Source organism: Zophobas morio, unplaced genomic scaffold (assembly GCF_036711695.1).
Source record: "Zophobas morio isolate AGI-343-1 ecotype UQ-CSIRO unplaced genomic scaffold, CSIRO_AGI_Zmor_V1 ptg000009l, whole genome shotgun sequence".
NCBI lineage: Eukaryota > Metazoa > Arthropoda > Insecta > Coleoptera > Tenebrionidae > Zophobas > Zophobas morio.
This window is the reverse complement of record NW_026972114.1, coordinates 8,023,980-8,036,316: the sequence shown is the minus strand read 5'-3', so window position 1 is coordinate 8,036,316 and position 12,337 is coordinate 8,023,980. Positions and strand designations below refer to the sequence as shown.

Here is a 12,337-nt window from a genome sequence, read left to right as displayed (position 1 = left end):
TTCCGTAAACGTGCGAGTAAGTGAGGTTTTTTTTGTATTTGTTTTTAATATTAAATAAAGCTTTTACAAAAGATTCTCCGTTGTTTTCATTGCGTATATTAGAAAGTCAAGTGTACTTTGTATTTTCAATACATTTTAAAATTTTATTAGCTAGTATATTTGTTTACAGGTTTTTATGTTATTTTACCCTTAAAAGAAAAAGGAAGCTTTTTCATGTTTGTTTGCTCGTTCAGGAAATGGCTCAAAAGAAATTCTTGCTTATATTTTATAAGTTAATTTCATATATGTGAACTTGATGGAATTGCTACTTCGCTCCTAAAATTGGTGAAATTTAAAACATAAGATTAAATTTAGTTTGAGTGTTAGAAATGATTCGCAATGTATGGTTTGAGGATTTATACATGAATAAAGTTGAAAAAATAGTTTATCCTACATTTTGGTTTGTTTGTAATTTGCAAAACGTAAAAGTATGCCCGTTTTCATTGTACTTTTAATAACCTGACGAACGTTGTGTTTCACTTAATTTGGATTTGCTTGCATCTGTCAAATTAAGTAAAACATAACGTTAATCATGTAATTAAAAGTGCGGTGCAAACGAGCCTAAATATCATCAAGAGGATTTATATCTCGTTAAATCTGAAAATCTAAAATTTCACGTCCAGACCTATAATATTTTAATACCACATTATCAGTTTCCTTTTAATGTAAGAAACAGATACTAATATGCTTTGGTTAACATTTTACCATTTTTACGTCTGTATATGTAAATTTTAATGAATCGGTCTGGAAATTTCAAGGATTATCAGTCAATATATTAATTATATTATTATTTCCATCAGACTAATTACGAATAGTTGGAAGTTTAACAAGAACGACGCCTAGTATGTGGTAGTCATAGGATATAGTTTTACTTTTGCAAGTGAATGTCATCACTTTACATTTGTCAGAATTGAGATAAAAGTTGTTTTTAGAGCACCAGTTATCCACAGCGTCTAAGTTTCTTTGTAATTTCAAAGAGTCAGCAGTCGAATTAATTATACTGTAGATCTTAAAATCATCTACAAACAGGAGATAAGAAACGTCCAGAACATCTGAAACATCATCAATAAAGATGTGAAAGAGCAGGGGACCCAATATGGATCCCTAAGAGACACCGGTCTCCTGTTTGAAACTTTTGGATTTGAAACACCTGACATAGACAAATGAGTACCTATCATGTAAATATGACCTAAATAACTTGCTAATGTTGTCTGAAAAACCGAAATGTTCCAGTTTGCACAACAACGCGGTCAAACGCGTTTGAAAAGACGGTATAGATAACGTCAACCTGCTGACAGGGGATCTGAGTTATTGAAACTAAATCAGTTTCAGTCGATCGTGCTTCCATGAACCCATGCTTATATTGACTCAATCCTTGTATTGTATGGCGGTAAAGAGGAGCATGTAGAGGAGTTTCAAAGATCTTAGCAAAGTTGGAAATATGAGCAACGGGACGATAATTTTTCAAATCCGTTTTATTACCTTTTTTATATACAGGACAGATCTGAGAAATCTTCCATTGACTGGGAAATACATTGGTTTTTAGGAGTAAATTATATATAATGCTTAGTGGCTGGCAAAAGACATACATGCAATCCCTGATAATAAAGGCAGGTATCTGATCAGGGCCACATGCCATAGTAGGTTTTAACTCTTTAATAGCGGTTAAAACTTCCGATTCGGACACAGACTTAATGTAAAGGGTATTCCTGATCAGATTTGGGGAAGAATAGATTCGCTGCCCATTATTGGGAGTGAAGGATTTTGAAAAGTAGTCAGCGAAACCGTCAACAATAGCCTGTGGTTTATTAAGTTCAAAACCATCGTAAATCATGCCAGAAGGAATCTTACCCGAGTCAGTTTTTGATTTTATAAAAAATCAAAATTTCTTAGGGTCTGATTTTAAATTACTATTGGTGATATTGACATAGGATTTATAAGCATGATATATTTCTGATTTAGCATGGGGCCGTAAGATTGAAATAATTCATAATCATCTCTTGATCCAGTCTTAATAATATTTCCAAGCCTTATGTTTCCGCTTTAAATTCTGGATTATACTACCACTAAACTACGGAGGGTATTGATATTTGGTGGTTTTCTTCTTAGGCACGTACATTTCAAAGACACGATTCAAGGTTTTATACATAATGGAGACAGCATCATTTATGTCAGAACATTGCGAAAGATAAGCCCAATTAATTTCAGACAGAGCAATATATAAAACAGTGTGTCATGTGTGTTGGTGATACGCTTGGACGCTCTTCTCTATAAATTGAGAAAGTTATAATAATAAATAGTGATAATTTTTGTTCTGTTTGGTTCAACGATGTCACAACCTTGTGCCCTTTGTGAAAATAATCTTACTAGAACGTAGGAACGTGATATTTATGGCATATGTAAAACTGCCTATCATGGAGATTGTTCCGGTTTAACCAAACAAGAAATTACCTGTGTAAAGAATCCTAAATGTAAGCTAAACTTTTTCTGCAATAAATGTAACATTATGGACTTCATTGGTAATTTGAACAACGAAATAATATTGTTGAAAAAAGAATTAGAGGAATTGAAAACATCGATAAGTAGTCAAGGTGGAGAAAAAACGGAGAATGTTATCAATCGGTCAGGTTTAACGGACGATCAATTACTGGATGAAATTGATGAAAGGCAAAGGCGGGCTACTAACATTGTTATTAGCAACATACCTGAGTCTCAATCTGCAAATGTTGAAGAACAAATTGTCGATGATCTTAACAAAGTAAAAGAAATCATTGTAGGTACTGGAATTTCGACAGAAATAGTAAAAGTGTTTCGTCTCGGGAAGCAATTGCCTTCAAAAAATCGTCTTATCAAAGTTATTTTACCAACCCCTGAAGTTGCTCAGAAAATACTGCGAAATTATAAGTTCACTAGTAATATATATCTGAATAGAGATCTGACGCAGCTACAACAAGAGAAGTCATATTCTGTCCGTCAAGAATTTAAGAATCGTGTTCAAAATGGTGAGAAAAATATCAAACTTAAATACTACAATGGAATGCCCAAAATTATTGCAGTAAAAAACAAGTAGTTTCCCAGCAGACAACAGACAATAATTTTTATCGCTTTAATATAGTATATCAGAACACCAGGGGATTAAATAAAAAAATTTGTGATTTTTATTTAAATGTTTGTGCAACGGATGCAGATATTATTTTACTAACAGAAACTTGGCTGCGTGCAGATGTCTGTTCTAATGAAATTTTTCCAAGTCATTTCAATGTTTATATAGATGTGACAGGGAAAACAAAGGGGAGGTGGTGTTTTGATCGGAGTCAATAACAAAATTAAATCAAAAAATCTTAATTTACGCAACTCTGTGGACAATATAGAGTTAGTAGGAGTCAAATTATTTATAGAAGACATGCAATGGACTGTAGTAGTTGTGTATATTCCTCCAGGTTCTGCTTGTACAGTATACTTGCAACTTTTTGAATATCTGGAAACCAATCTTGATCTTACCAATCCTGTGCTGCTGACCGGTGATTTTAATATAACAGAACTTAATGACTGCTTAACAGAAGAACGGTCTACGTACTTATTTAACATTTACAACCATTTTTTGTCTCTAAATAATCTCAGTCAGCATAACAATGTACTAAATAGAAGAGGCAGAATTCTTGATTTAATAATTGCTACAAGTGATATTGCAAGTGAAATAAAAAAGCATGAAGACCCGCTAATTTCGGAAGATCATCACCATCCTTGCCTTGATATCAGTATTAACCTACGAAAAAAAAAGAATTCAAAGGAATTTTCTTAAAAAAGATAAATTAGTCTTCAATTTCCGTACAGCGAATTTACTTAATCTCTATAATGAATTATCGTCGGCAGATTGGTCATGTGTTCAAAATTGTGATGAGGTTGATGATGCGTGCGATAATTTTTACCAAGTAATAAATGATATCTTTCTAAAACATGTGCCATTGTACAGAACAGTTTCCAGAGGAACCTATCCAAAATGGTTTACTAAAAACGTTATGGATCTTATAAAAGTGAAAAGGAAACATTGGAATCATTATAGGAAATCAAAATTATTGTACCATTTAGACAAATATAAGGAACTGAGAAGCAAAATTAAGTATCAAATTCGCATAGAATATGCAAACTTTATCAAAGATTCGGAAAATTCAATCAAACAAGATCCTAAAAAATTTTGGAATATGATTAACACAAAAAAAAACACTAGCAATATACCGGGAGTGATAACTAGTTATGATAAAATTTTAACGTCTCTTCAAGAAATAGTGGAAGCTTTTGCCCACCAGTGTGCCAGCGTTTTTAATTATAGCAATGACCATTTCTGTGATAATTCTTGTGATATTTATCTGGGTTTCTGTAAATTTTGTGATAAAGTTTGCTGTCCATCTGTAATTAGTGATAAATCTGTGATAATTCTAATGATCAAGGCTGTGTTATTTCTGATTTTTTACCAACATTTTGTGTATGTGATAGTGATTTACTAAAGGTGGCAAAGAAGATAAAACCCAACTATGTATGTGGACTTGACAACATACCTGCTTTTATTGTTGCGGATTGCATTAGCTGTTTCATGATACCTTTACTAAATGTCTTTAATCTCATTTTGAGAAATCGTGTAAACCCACACCACTGGAAAATATCTCGCATTATGCCTGTGCCTAAATCTGGTGATAAATCTGATTTGAAAAACTATAGGCCTATAACACTACTTAATAACTTTGCAAAATTATTTCAGTCTATATTATCTGAGAGATTGTACTTGTACATTGCTAAGTACATAATTCCTAAACACGGATTTATGCGAGGAAAATCAACCACAACTAATTTATGTTCATTTACAAACTTTGTATCTCAGGCTTTAGATCAGAGATTACAGGTGGATGTGGTCTACACTGACCTGACAAGGTCAACCACTGTATCTTGTTTAGCAAATTAGAAAAATTTGGAATATGTGATAGTTTAGCATTACTTATAAGATCTTTGTTAACTTGTAGGCAGCAGTATGTTGAGTATAATGGGTATAGATCACAGATATTTTATGTAAACACTGGAGTTGCTCAAAGCTCGAACTTGGGGCCTTTGTTGTTTATAATCTTTTTTAATGATATTATCACCTATATCAAGTGTAAATTATGTATATACGCAGATGATTTAAAATTAGTTAAGATAATTCGTACACCTGCAGACTGTATAATTACAAGGCAACATTGATAGGTTTATAGAATATTGTAAGTTAAACAAATTTGATATTAATTATAAAAAGTGCAAAATTATGTCACTTACACGGAAAGAGAGCTTAATCAATTATTATTATAACATGAAGGGTTTCATTCTTGAACGTTGTGAGAAGTTTTCAGACTTAGGTATAGTTGTGGATAATACACTGTCTTTCGCCAATCATATCGAGTATATTTGCAATAATGCCATGAAAGTACTGGGTTTTGTAATCAGAAATACGGTTGATTTTAAAGACATCTTCAGTATTCGCTTACTCAATTACAGTTTGGTACGGTCGAAGTTAGAGTATTGCAATATCGTTTGGTGCCCATACCAACAAACCTATATGTCACTAATTGAAAACGTCCAGCGCAAGTTTTGTAAGTTCCTATACTTCAAAATGTTTGGTGTTTATCCTCAAAGGCATATTGAACAAAATATACTATTAAATGTAGTTAATGGAAAACCTTTGGCAGCAAGAAGGAATGTAAGTCGACTTATATTTTTGCAAAACATTATCAATAATACCATTAAATGTGATGACTTGTTTAATGAAATCCACATTTATGTTCAACTGCAGAAATCCGATTATGTTTTATTATAGTATACCAAATACTTATTATCATTTCAACCGCTGTCTTATAGCTTGCTTAAGGCTATATAACTGTATAATGCACCATTTAAATATTGATATTTTTAGTGACAATTTTAAAAGTAAGTCAATGAAACAAATATTATTAAATACGTATACACCAAAAACAAATGTTATTGTGTAGTATTGTGTAATTATGTTTATATTATTCTATGTTAATTTGTAGTAATGTATAAGCACTAATCATGTTTATATTATATGTAAATTTTTTGTCCCAGTTTGGACAACTGTCTGTTGGGAATAATAAACGTTATTATTATTATTATTAACATATAAAAGGTAGAAATTACATCTGCGAAAGTTGTATCCTGTATCAATGGCAGTGCGAGATGTTTTACATTCACTTCTAAGAATAAAGAACTCGATGTCGAGGGCAGGATGATAATCATCTTCTGCAACAAGCGGAACTGGAGATCTACTAACGGAACAATTAATATTTCTTACTTAATGATAAATAAAATCTTTGCCTAGTTCTAACTGGACAAAATGTATGACGTAGCTCAAAATTATTAAAGTTGTCGCCAGGTGCAAAAGTTTTGACACAGGTATTTGTAGATAAGATTATTAATAAGTTTAAAAATATAAATTGAAAAAATTGTCTAATTTGCAAAAAGATAAGGCACAGGTGACACTTTTGGACACTTCAAACTCCAAAGGATAGAAAACGGCTTACGCTTCAAGAGTCGAGCTTCAAAATCTTCTCAGTAACCCGAAGCATAAAGCAGGATTTAAGAAATATCGAAGCTCCACAAAACAAATTGTGAAGATTATGAACGAAGCTATTTGTCTGTTGGATAAGAATCAATTAGTAGAGGCCAACAACGATGAATTTTTAGACAATTTTGATGGTTTCAAACGATTTAAAACAGGCTGTTTGTTACTGAAAATTTTAAAAATATCGTGCTCCGACGCGAAAACATGAATTTTTAACACAACTACATTTAATTTCGTTGTTAAGGCACAGAGACCACGAAGAAATATTTAACTTAGACAAAATTAAAAAATTGTTGAATCATGATGACGCAAAATCTATATAGTGATCTAAAAAGCAAGCTGAAATTACTGTTCTGTAAATCTAATATATTTATTTCTAAAGCAATAAAATAAAAAAAGAATAAAGAGAGTTGAGTAATGTATAATAAAAAACAAAGCAAAATCCAGTGCTATCCTCTAAATGAGACTCTAAAATAAGTTCAAAATTACCTCAAAGGGAAACATTTTTTTTGCAATAAAATTTTAAAACGCCTAATTCAAATGAATGTTGCAACAAAGCATTTTAATTTTTTACCAAGTGGATATCTACAGTCGGTATTTCAAAAGTACTTTTAATATAAAAATAGTAACGAACAATGAGAAAAGATAAAACGGTCAATAAACAGAATAATGTGTAAAAGTATTTTCTTGTTGAAACCCAGGTGTCGATTGGTAAACAAAATAATCTTCATCTTATCGACACTTTATTTTTTTAAAGGTCAATAAGAGTACTTAAAGTATATAATAATACATATTGTTTGGAAAACTTCACAAGGTTTTTGCTTGTTGCAGTGTCCGTTTAGAAACTCGCGTGTTGTAGCAGAACGAGAACTCAAGATATAATTATGCTGCGGTTTCTAGTTTGTGCCTTTTTTGCCCTCCTCGGAGGAGCAGTGATTGCATCAAATCAAATTTACGGTAAATCTAAACTGGCTTGTCTACACCACAACCTATTATTGTGTATTAAATACGTGTTTTGCAGACTCTAACAAGGACCCCTACGCTTTTGAAGGACTAATCAACGAAACCATTGAGGGTATCAGAGATGACCTGCCGGAACCTATAGTCATTGAAAATCTGACAATCACGGTCCCAGAAGATATTGACATACTTACGTAAGTTAAAGATCGAAACACTAGAATGAAAAAAGTAAATTCTGAATGTAATTTCAGAGGAAGTGCAGATTTGTCTAATCTTGAAATATCAGGAGTCAAAGCTTTTCAAGTACCAGCTTTGAGTTTTACTCTTGTTGGAATGCGACTTAACTTCACTTTCGTTCTCCCATCTCTTAATATAAACACTGACTACTGGGGCGATCTTGTTCTGCTGGATTTGGTGCCCATTTATGGCGACGGTAAAGCAAAGTAAGATTTAGTAGAAATTTTCAAACAGAATGAGATAAAATAATCTATTTTTTAACGCAGCATCCATTTGGAAGATCTTGAAATTGTAGGCAGTGCTCAAGCGTCGCTTAGTGGAGGAATTTCTGTCAGCGGTCTTCGCATTCAAGTGTACCTAGGAGCATCTACCGTAAGTTTATCTAACCTAAATAAACTGTGTTAATATTTGATGCATATTTTATTTTCAGTTTGATATTCATGGTGCTCTTGACAACGAAGACTTTAGTGCTATTCTCAGCGAATTATTGAATGATGCAGTGACATCTCTGATTGATAACCATCAAGAGGCAATTTCAAATATTGTTAGCCCTATTGTTGAAGAACTTCTGAACGCAATTCTTGCTGGCGCCAATACTGACACTACTGCAGCTCCCGCACGTGCAACTGCCCCTGTTGCAAAGGTCTAATAATTTGAATTGGGAGACTAGACACAATTTTGTCTATTTCACAACTCTTATAAAACAAATTGTTTTACATATTAAATAAATATCTTAAAACAATTGTGTAATATTTTAACGACCTTATAAGCCCCTCGGTATGCTCATTCAAATTATTGTAATAGCAGTTAGTAACTGCAAAGTTTATATTATAGAATACAGTTATGTTAAGATGAACTAAAAGCGTCAACAATAAGGACAAATATTTGTTGTTTATTTCGTGATGAGTAACGTCACAAGGCCAGCATTCTATTAAATTAATAAGTTAATTAATTAGATTACAGTTTTAATAAGAGAAATTAAATAATAACATGGAAAAGGTCAACAACTAAAATGAATCTTGGAAAATACCTTATACTAAATTAAATATTAAAATTATAATACTCCTATAACTTTTCCACAAACTAATGAATTTTTTATAATTTTCACTGTTTAGTTTATCATAAATTCCTAACTAAAATTAACCATTTCTTCATAAAACGTTGACCTGTCGAAACAATATTTTCTTTGTTATATTTATTAAAAAAATTTATACAAATGATTTAACACAATGTTATCAAATTTGTATTAAATATATAAATTTATTTATACCAAACTCCCCTTGCTTCTACCAATCTAACTAATTCTGTGTTGGTTATACACGCAAGAAAAAAATTGTGAGGTTTTTTTTGGTACAACAGTATAAATAAAGTAATAGTTTTGTGTTAGCGCAGTATTAGATTGTAAATGCAGACTTTTAGTAACTTGAAGATAATTTAAATAAAATATTATCTTACAGTTAGGTATATTTTTGAGTTTGTACTGACCAAATTTCACTTGAAAATTCAGAAATTTATTATGCAAAATTTGGAAGTGCCTTCGTCAGTCTTTTGAGAGGATCGTACAGATTGTGATTGTGATTTTATATTGTTTGTAATTTATCGTTTATGTGATAATGATAACCCAAAATAGACCAAAATAGCAGTCGTAGAATCTATCGATTTGAAGGTTTTGTAAATTATCTTTCAAAGTTATATGTAGCAGACCGGCGAAAAAAAACAGACACCAAATTTGCATTTCATTTTTGATGGTCTATGAAGCACAAATGAAATGCCTATTATAGCATGAGTACTTCTTTCGGCTATTAGAAAATTAACTATGAAAGAAATTGAATGAAAACAGTAGGGAAAACGGATAGGTTAAATAGCTTATTGTGTAGTCAATTGTAACCCGTGAACATTTCTATTGGAAAATATCTGTAACAGTTTTTTCTTTGTTGAAAAAGCATAAATAGTATATTATTAGCCAAGGTTGCAGAGCCAAGCATTCTAGACCGAGCGCAAATTAGAACCCGAGACGCGCAGCGTCGAGGGCTCTAAGTGCGAGGTCTAGAAGTGGCTTTGCAACCGTGGTTAATATACTATTTTTTTCACTAGTAGAAACCATAAGACAATAAACTGAAAAATAAACGTTCAATTTTTTGACGCAACATGATTTTGTTTTGATTTCTAATCAAACTTGATCTAAATCTTCAACACAAAGAAAACCGTTTATACTTGTCGCTGAGTTAATCATTTTATCTTCCACCGTCTACCAACTACCATGCGTATACTCAAGTAATCTTTGTAGCACACATTTGTTCATTTTTTAAGAAATAATCACATCAAACATTTCGTACATAACCTCAATTTTTCTTTTTGAACCCGTGGTAGCAAAAGTTGAATTTGCTACCACTAAATGAGTCGACATTTGCATGCGTCCAGGCTGCTAGTGAAAAAAACTAATTTTATGGTTACAAAGGAACGTATATTTCCTAGCAACTATTACTTTGGTGTCCCATATTGAGCTACTTTCGGGAAATGAATTATTTTTTTAATAGGAGTTCCCTGCTTTGTGATATCCACCTAAGTGTTCTTGACACGAGCGGCGGTAATAATAATAATGATGATGACGATGACGATAGAAATCTGGTCTGTACACCGGTTATTTCCGAGCCAGTGGTGGATTTTAATAATATCATAATAATAAAATGTACAATTTGAGCTAATGTATAAATACTCTATGGTTGTAGTCTGATAAAAGTAAGATAGGATTAAAATATAAGAATCGTTGGTAAAGCTTCATATGACAGATTTACTTAAGTAACTTAAGATGTTAAAAGTACCTCGAAATGACTACTCTAAGAATAGCAAACATTGTTTTTTACTTCCTGAGCGTAAGCTAAGAAAGTATAATAATCGAGTTCATTGAACGAATTGCTACTTTTAATTTTTTTACAAAAGTTGAAGTGTTGCAAAAATATTTTCAACATAATTATTTCTCGGAGCTACAGTAAATGTAAGACGCTTTAAAAACAGTTGCAGTTTTTCTTGCATCAATCAGTTACTTGGCTTTTTTGTATCCAATTTTATATACAGAATGATTCACTAGGTGCGTGGTTCTCGACATCTCATTAAGTATTAGAAATAGAACAAACTGGTCCAAGGTAAAAACCTGTATACCTCGAGAAAAACACATGCCGGATTAATAAACCGCGAGTACAAGTATGTTATTTTATAAAATTTTAACAAAAATGACTATACACAGTTTTGATGTGACGTCGTTAACATTTGATATTCCGCCTTTGGAATTAGGTCTTGATTCTTACGATCGCGTTTTACCCGAAGAACAACTGGTACGAATTAATGTAGAAGATTTGTACATTTATTTTATTTGTTAATAACCTTTCAACATAGGCTTTAGCCACAGCGCTGGATTTCCATCCCCATGCATTTTTAAATCCACGATATTTGCTCCTCCATAAGTAAATATTGAAGATCTTCGCAGGCAGTGACCCGTATATTTTTCAGGATTTGGTAAATTTAAATAATTGAATAGTTGTTTGCCAAACGATCTAAATTTCTTAATTCCAGTTACTTGTAGGTGCATTTGCAAAGTAAATACGTAACCGTAGTAAACAAATTATTTAACTTAGATAAGTTGTTTAAGTGCAGTGCAAACAGTCTTCAAATTGTTTTTGAATGTACAATAGGGTTAAGCGACGACTCAGTAATGGTAGACTATTATATAGTTTGGATGACTGATATGTAGGCCGCCGAATATCCGTTGGGCCGAAGAAGGTCAAATTCGGTACGGCTCGTGCGGAATGGAATTCAGTGCAGTGCTTCGTTGCACTCTAATGCTATCTCGTTCTCATTTACCTAGCCGTTTTACTAATTAAGTTTTCGTTAATTTTATTTATGGAACAAGTGACGATTAAATTCACTGATTATCACCCGCTACTGATTCCCCGCGATCCACGCGTCTGCACCTATAATCGTAATGTAGCCCGACGGAAATTCGCTCTCTGCTGGTAAGTGATAACTAAAAGAGCTTCGATGTCTGGGTATAAAAATATAAAAGTTACTGTTGCATGTGGTCGTTGACGAATATCAGAATATTTGATTAATTTATGATATACATTTTCAGGACATCTAATTTGAAACTAATGTCTACTCGACAAATGATACTGTAAGTGTAGCTTAATCTCAACCATTTAGTCTGTTGAAACTTAAATTAAAAATAAATCTGCTGCCGTCCGTCAACACAATTTACATTCCTTTATTTATCTTGTACATACAGAATTTTGGTTTTATTATACTCCTATATTCGTTAGTCCTGCTCGGGTATTCGTTACTTTTTCTTTTTCTTCCCTTTCATTTCTTTCTTCTACTCTTCTTTCTTTCTCTGCTTTCCTGTCGTCTTTTTTTAAGTATGCCCTCTTGAGGCATACTAGCGCCCTAAGAAACACCAGGTTCGACATTTGATCGACCCACCACCCCGCACCAGCAAAAGAGTTG

At 32.4% G+C, this 12,337-nt stretch overlaps 1 protein-coding gene across 1 annotated transcript; it reads left to right on the top strand.

Annotated features, from left to right (window-relative positions):
- Positions 1-7,444: 7,444 nt before the first annotated feature.
- On the top strand, positions 7,445-8,582 carry LOC135125643 (uncharacterized). Its single transcript, XM_064051294.1, has 5 exons — positions 7,445-7,600; positions 7,665-7,797; positions 7,855-8,046; positions 8,107-8,212; positions 8,271-8,582. The coding sequence occupies exons 1-5, from the start codon at positions 7,528-7,530 to the stop codon at positions 8,487-8,489; spliced, it is 723 nt and encodes a 240-aa protein (XP_063907364.1). The 5' UTR covers positions 7,445-7,527; the 3' UTR covers positions 8,490-8,582.
- The last annotated feature ends 3,755 nt before the right edge of the window (positions 8,583-12,337 follow it).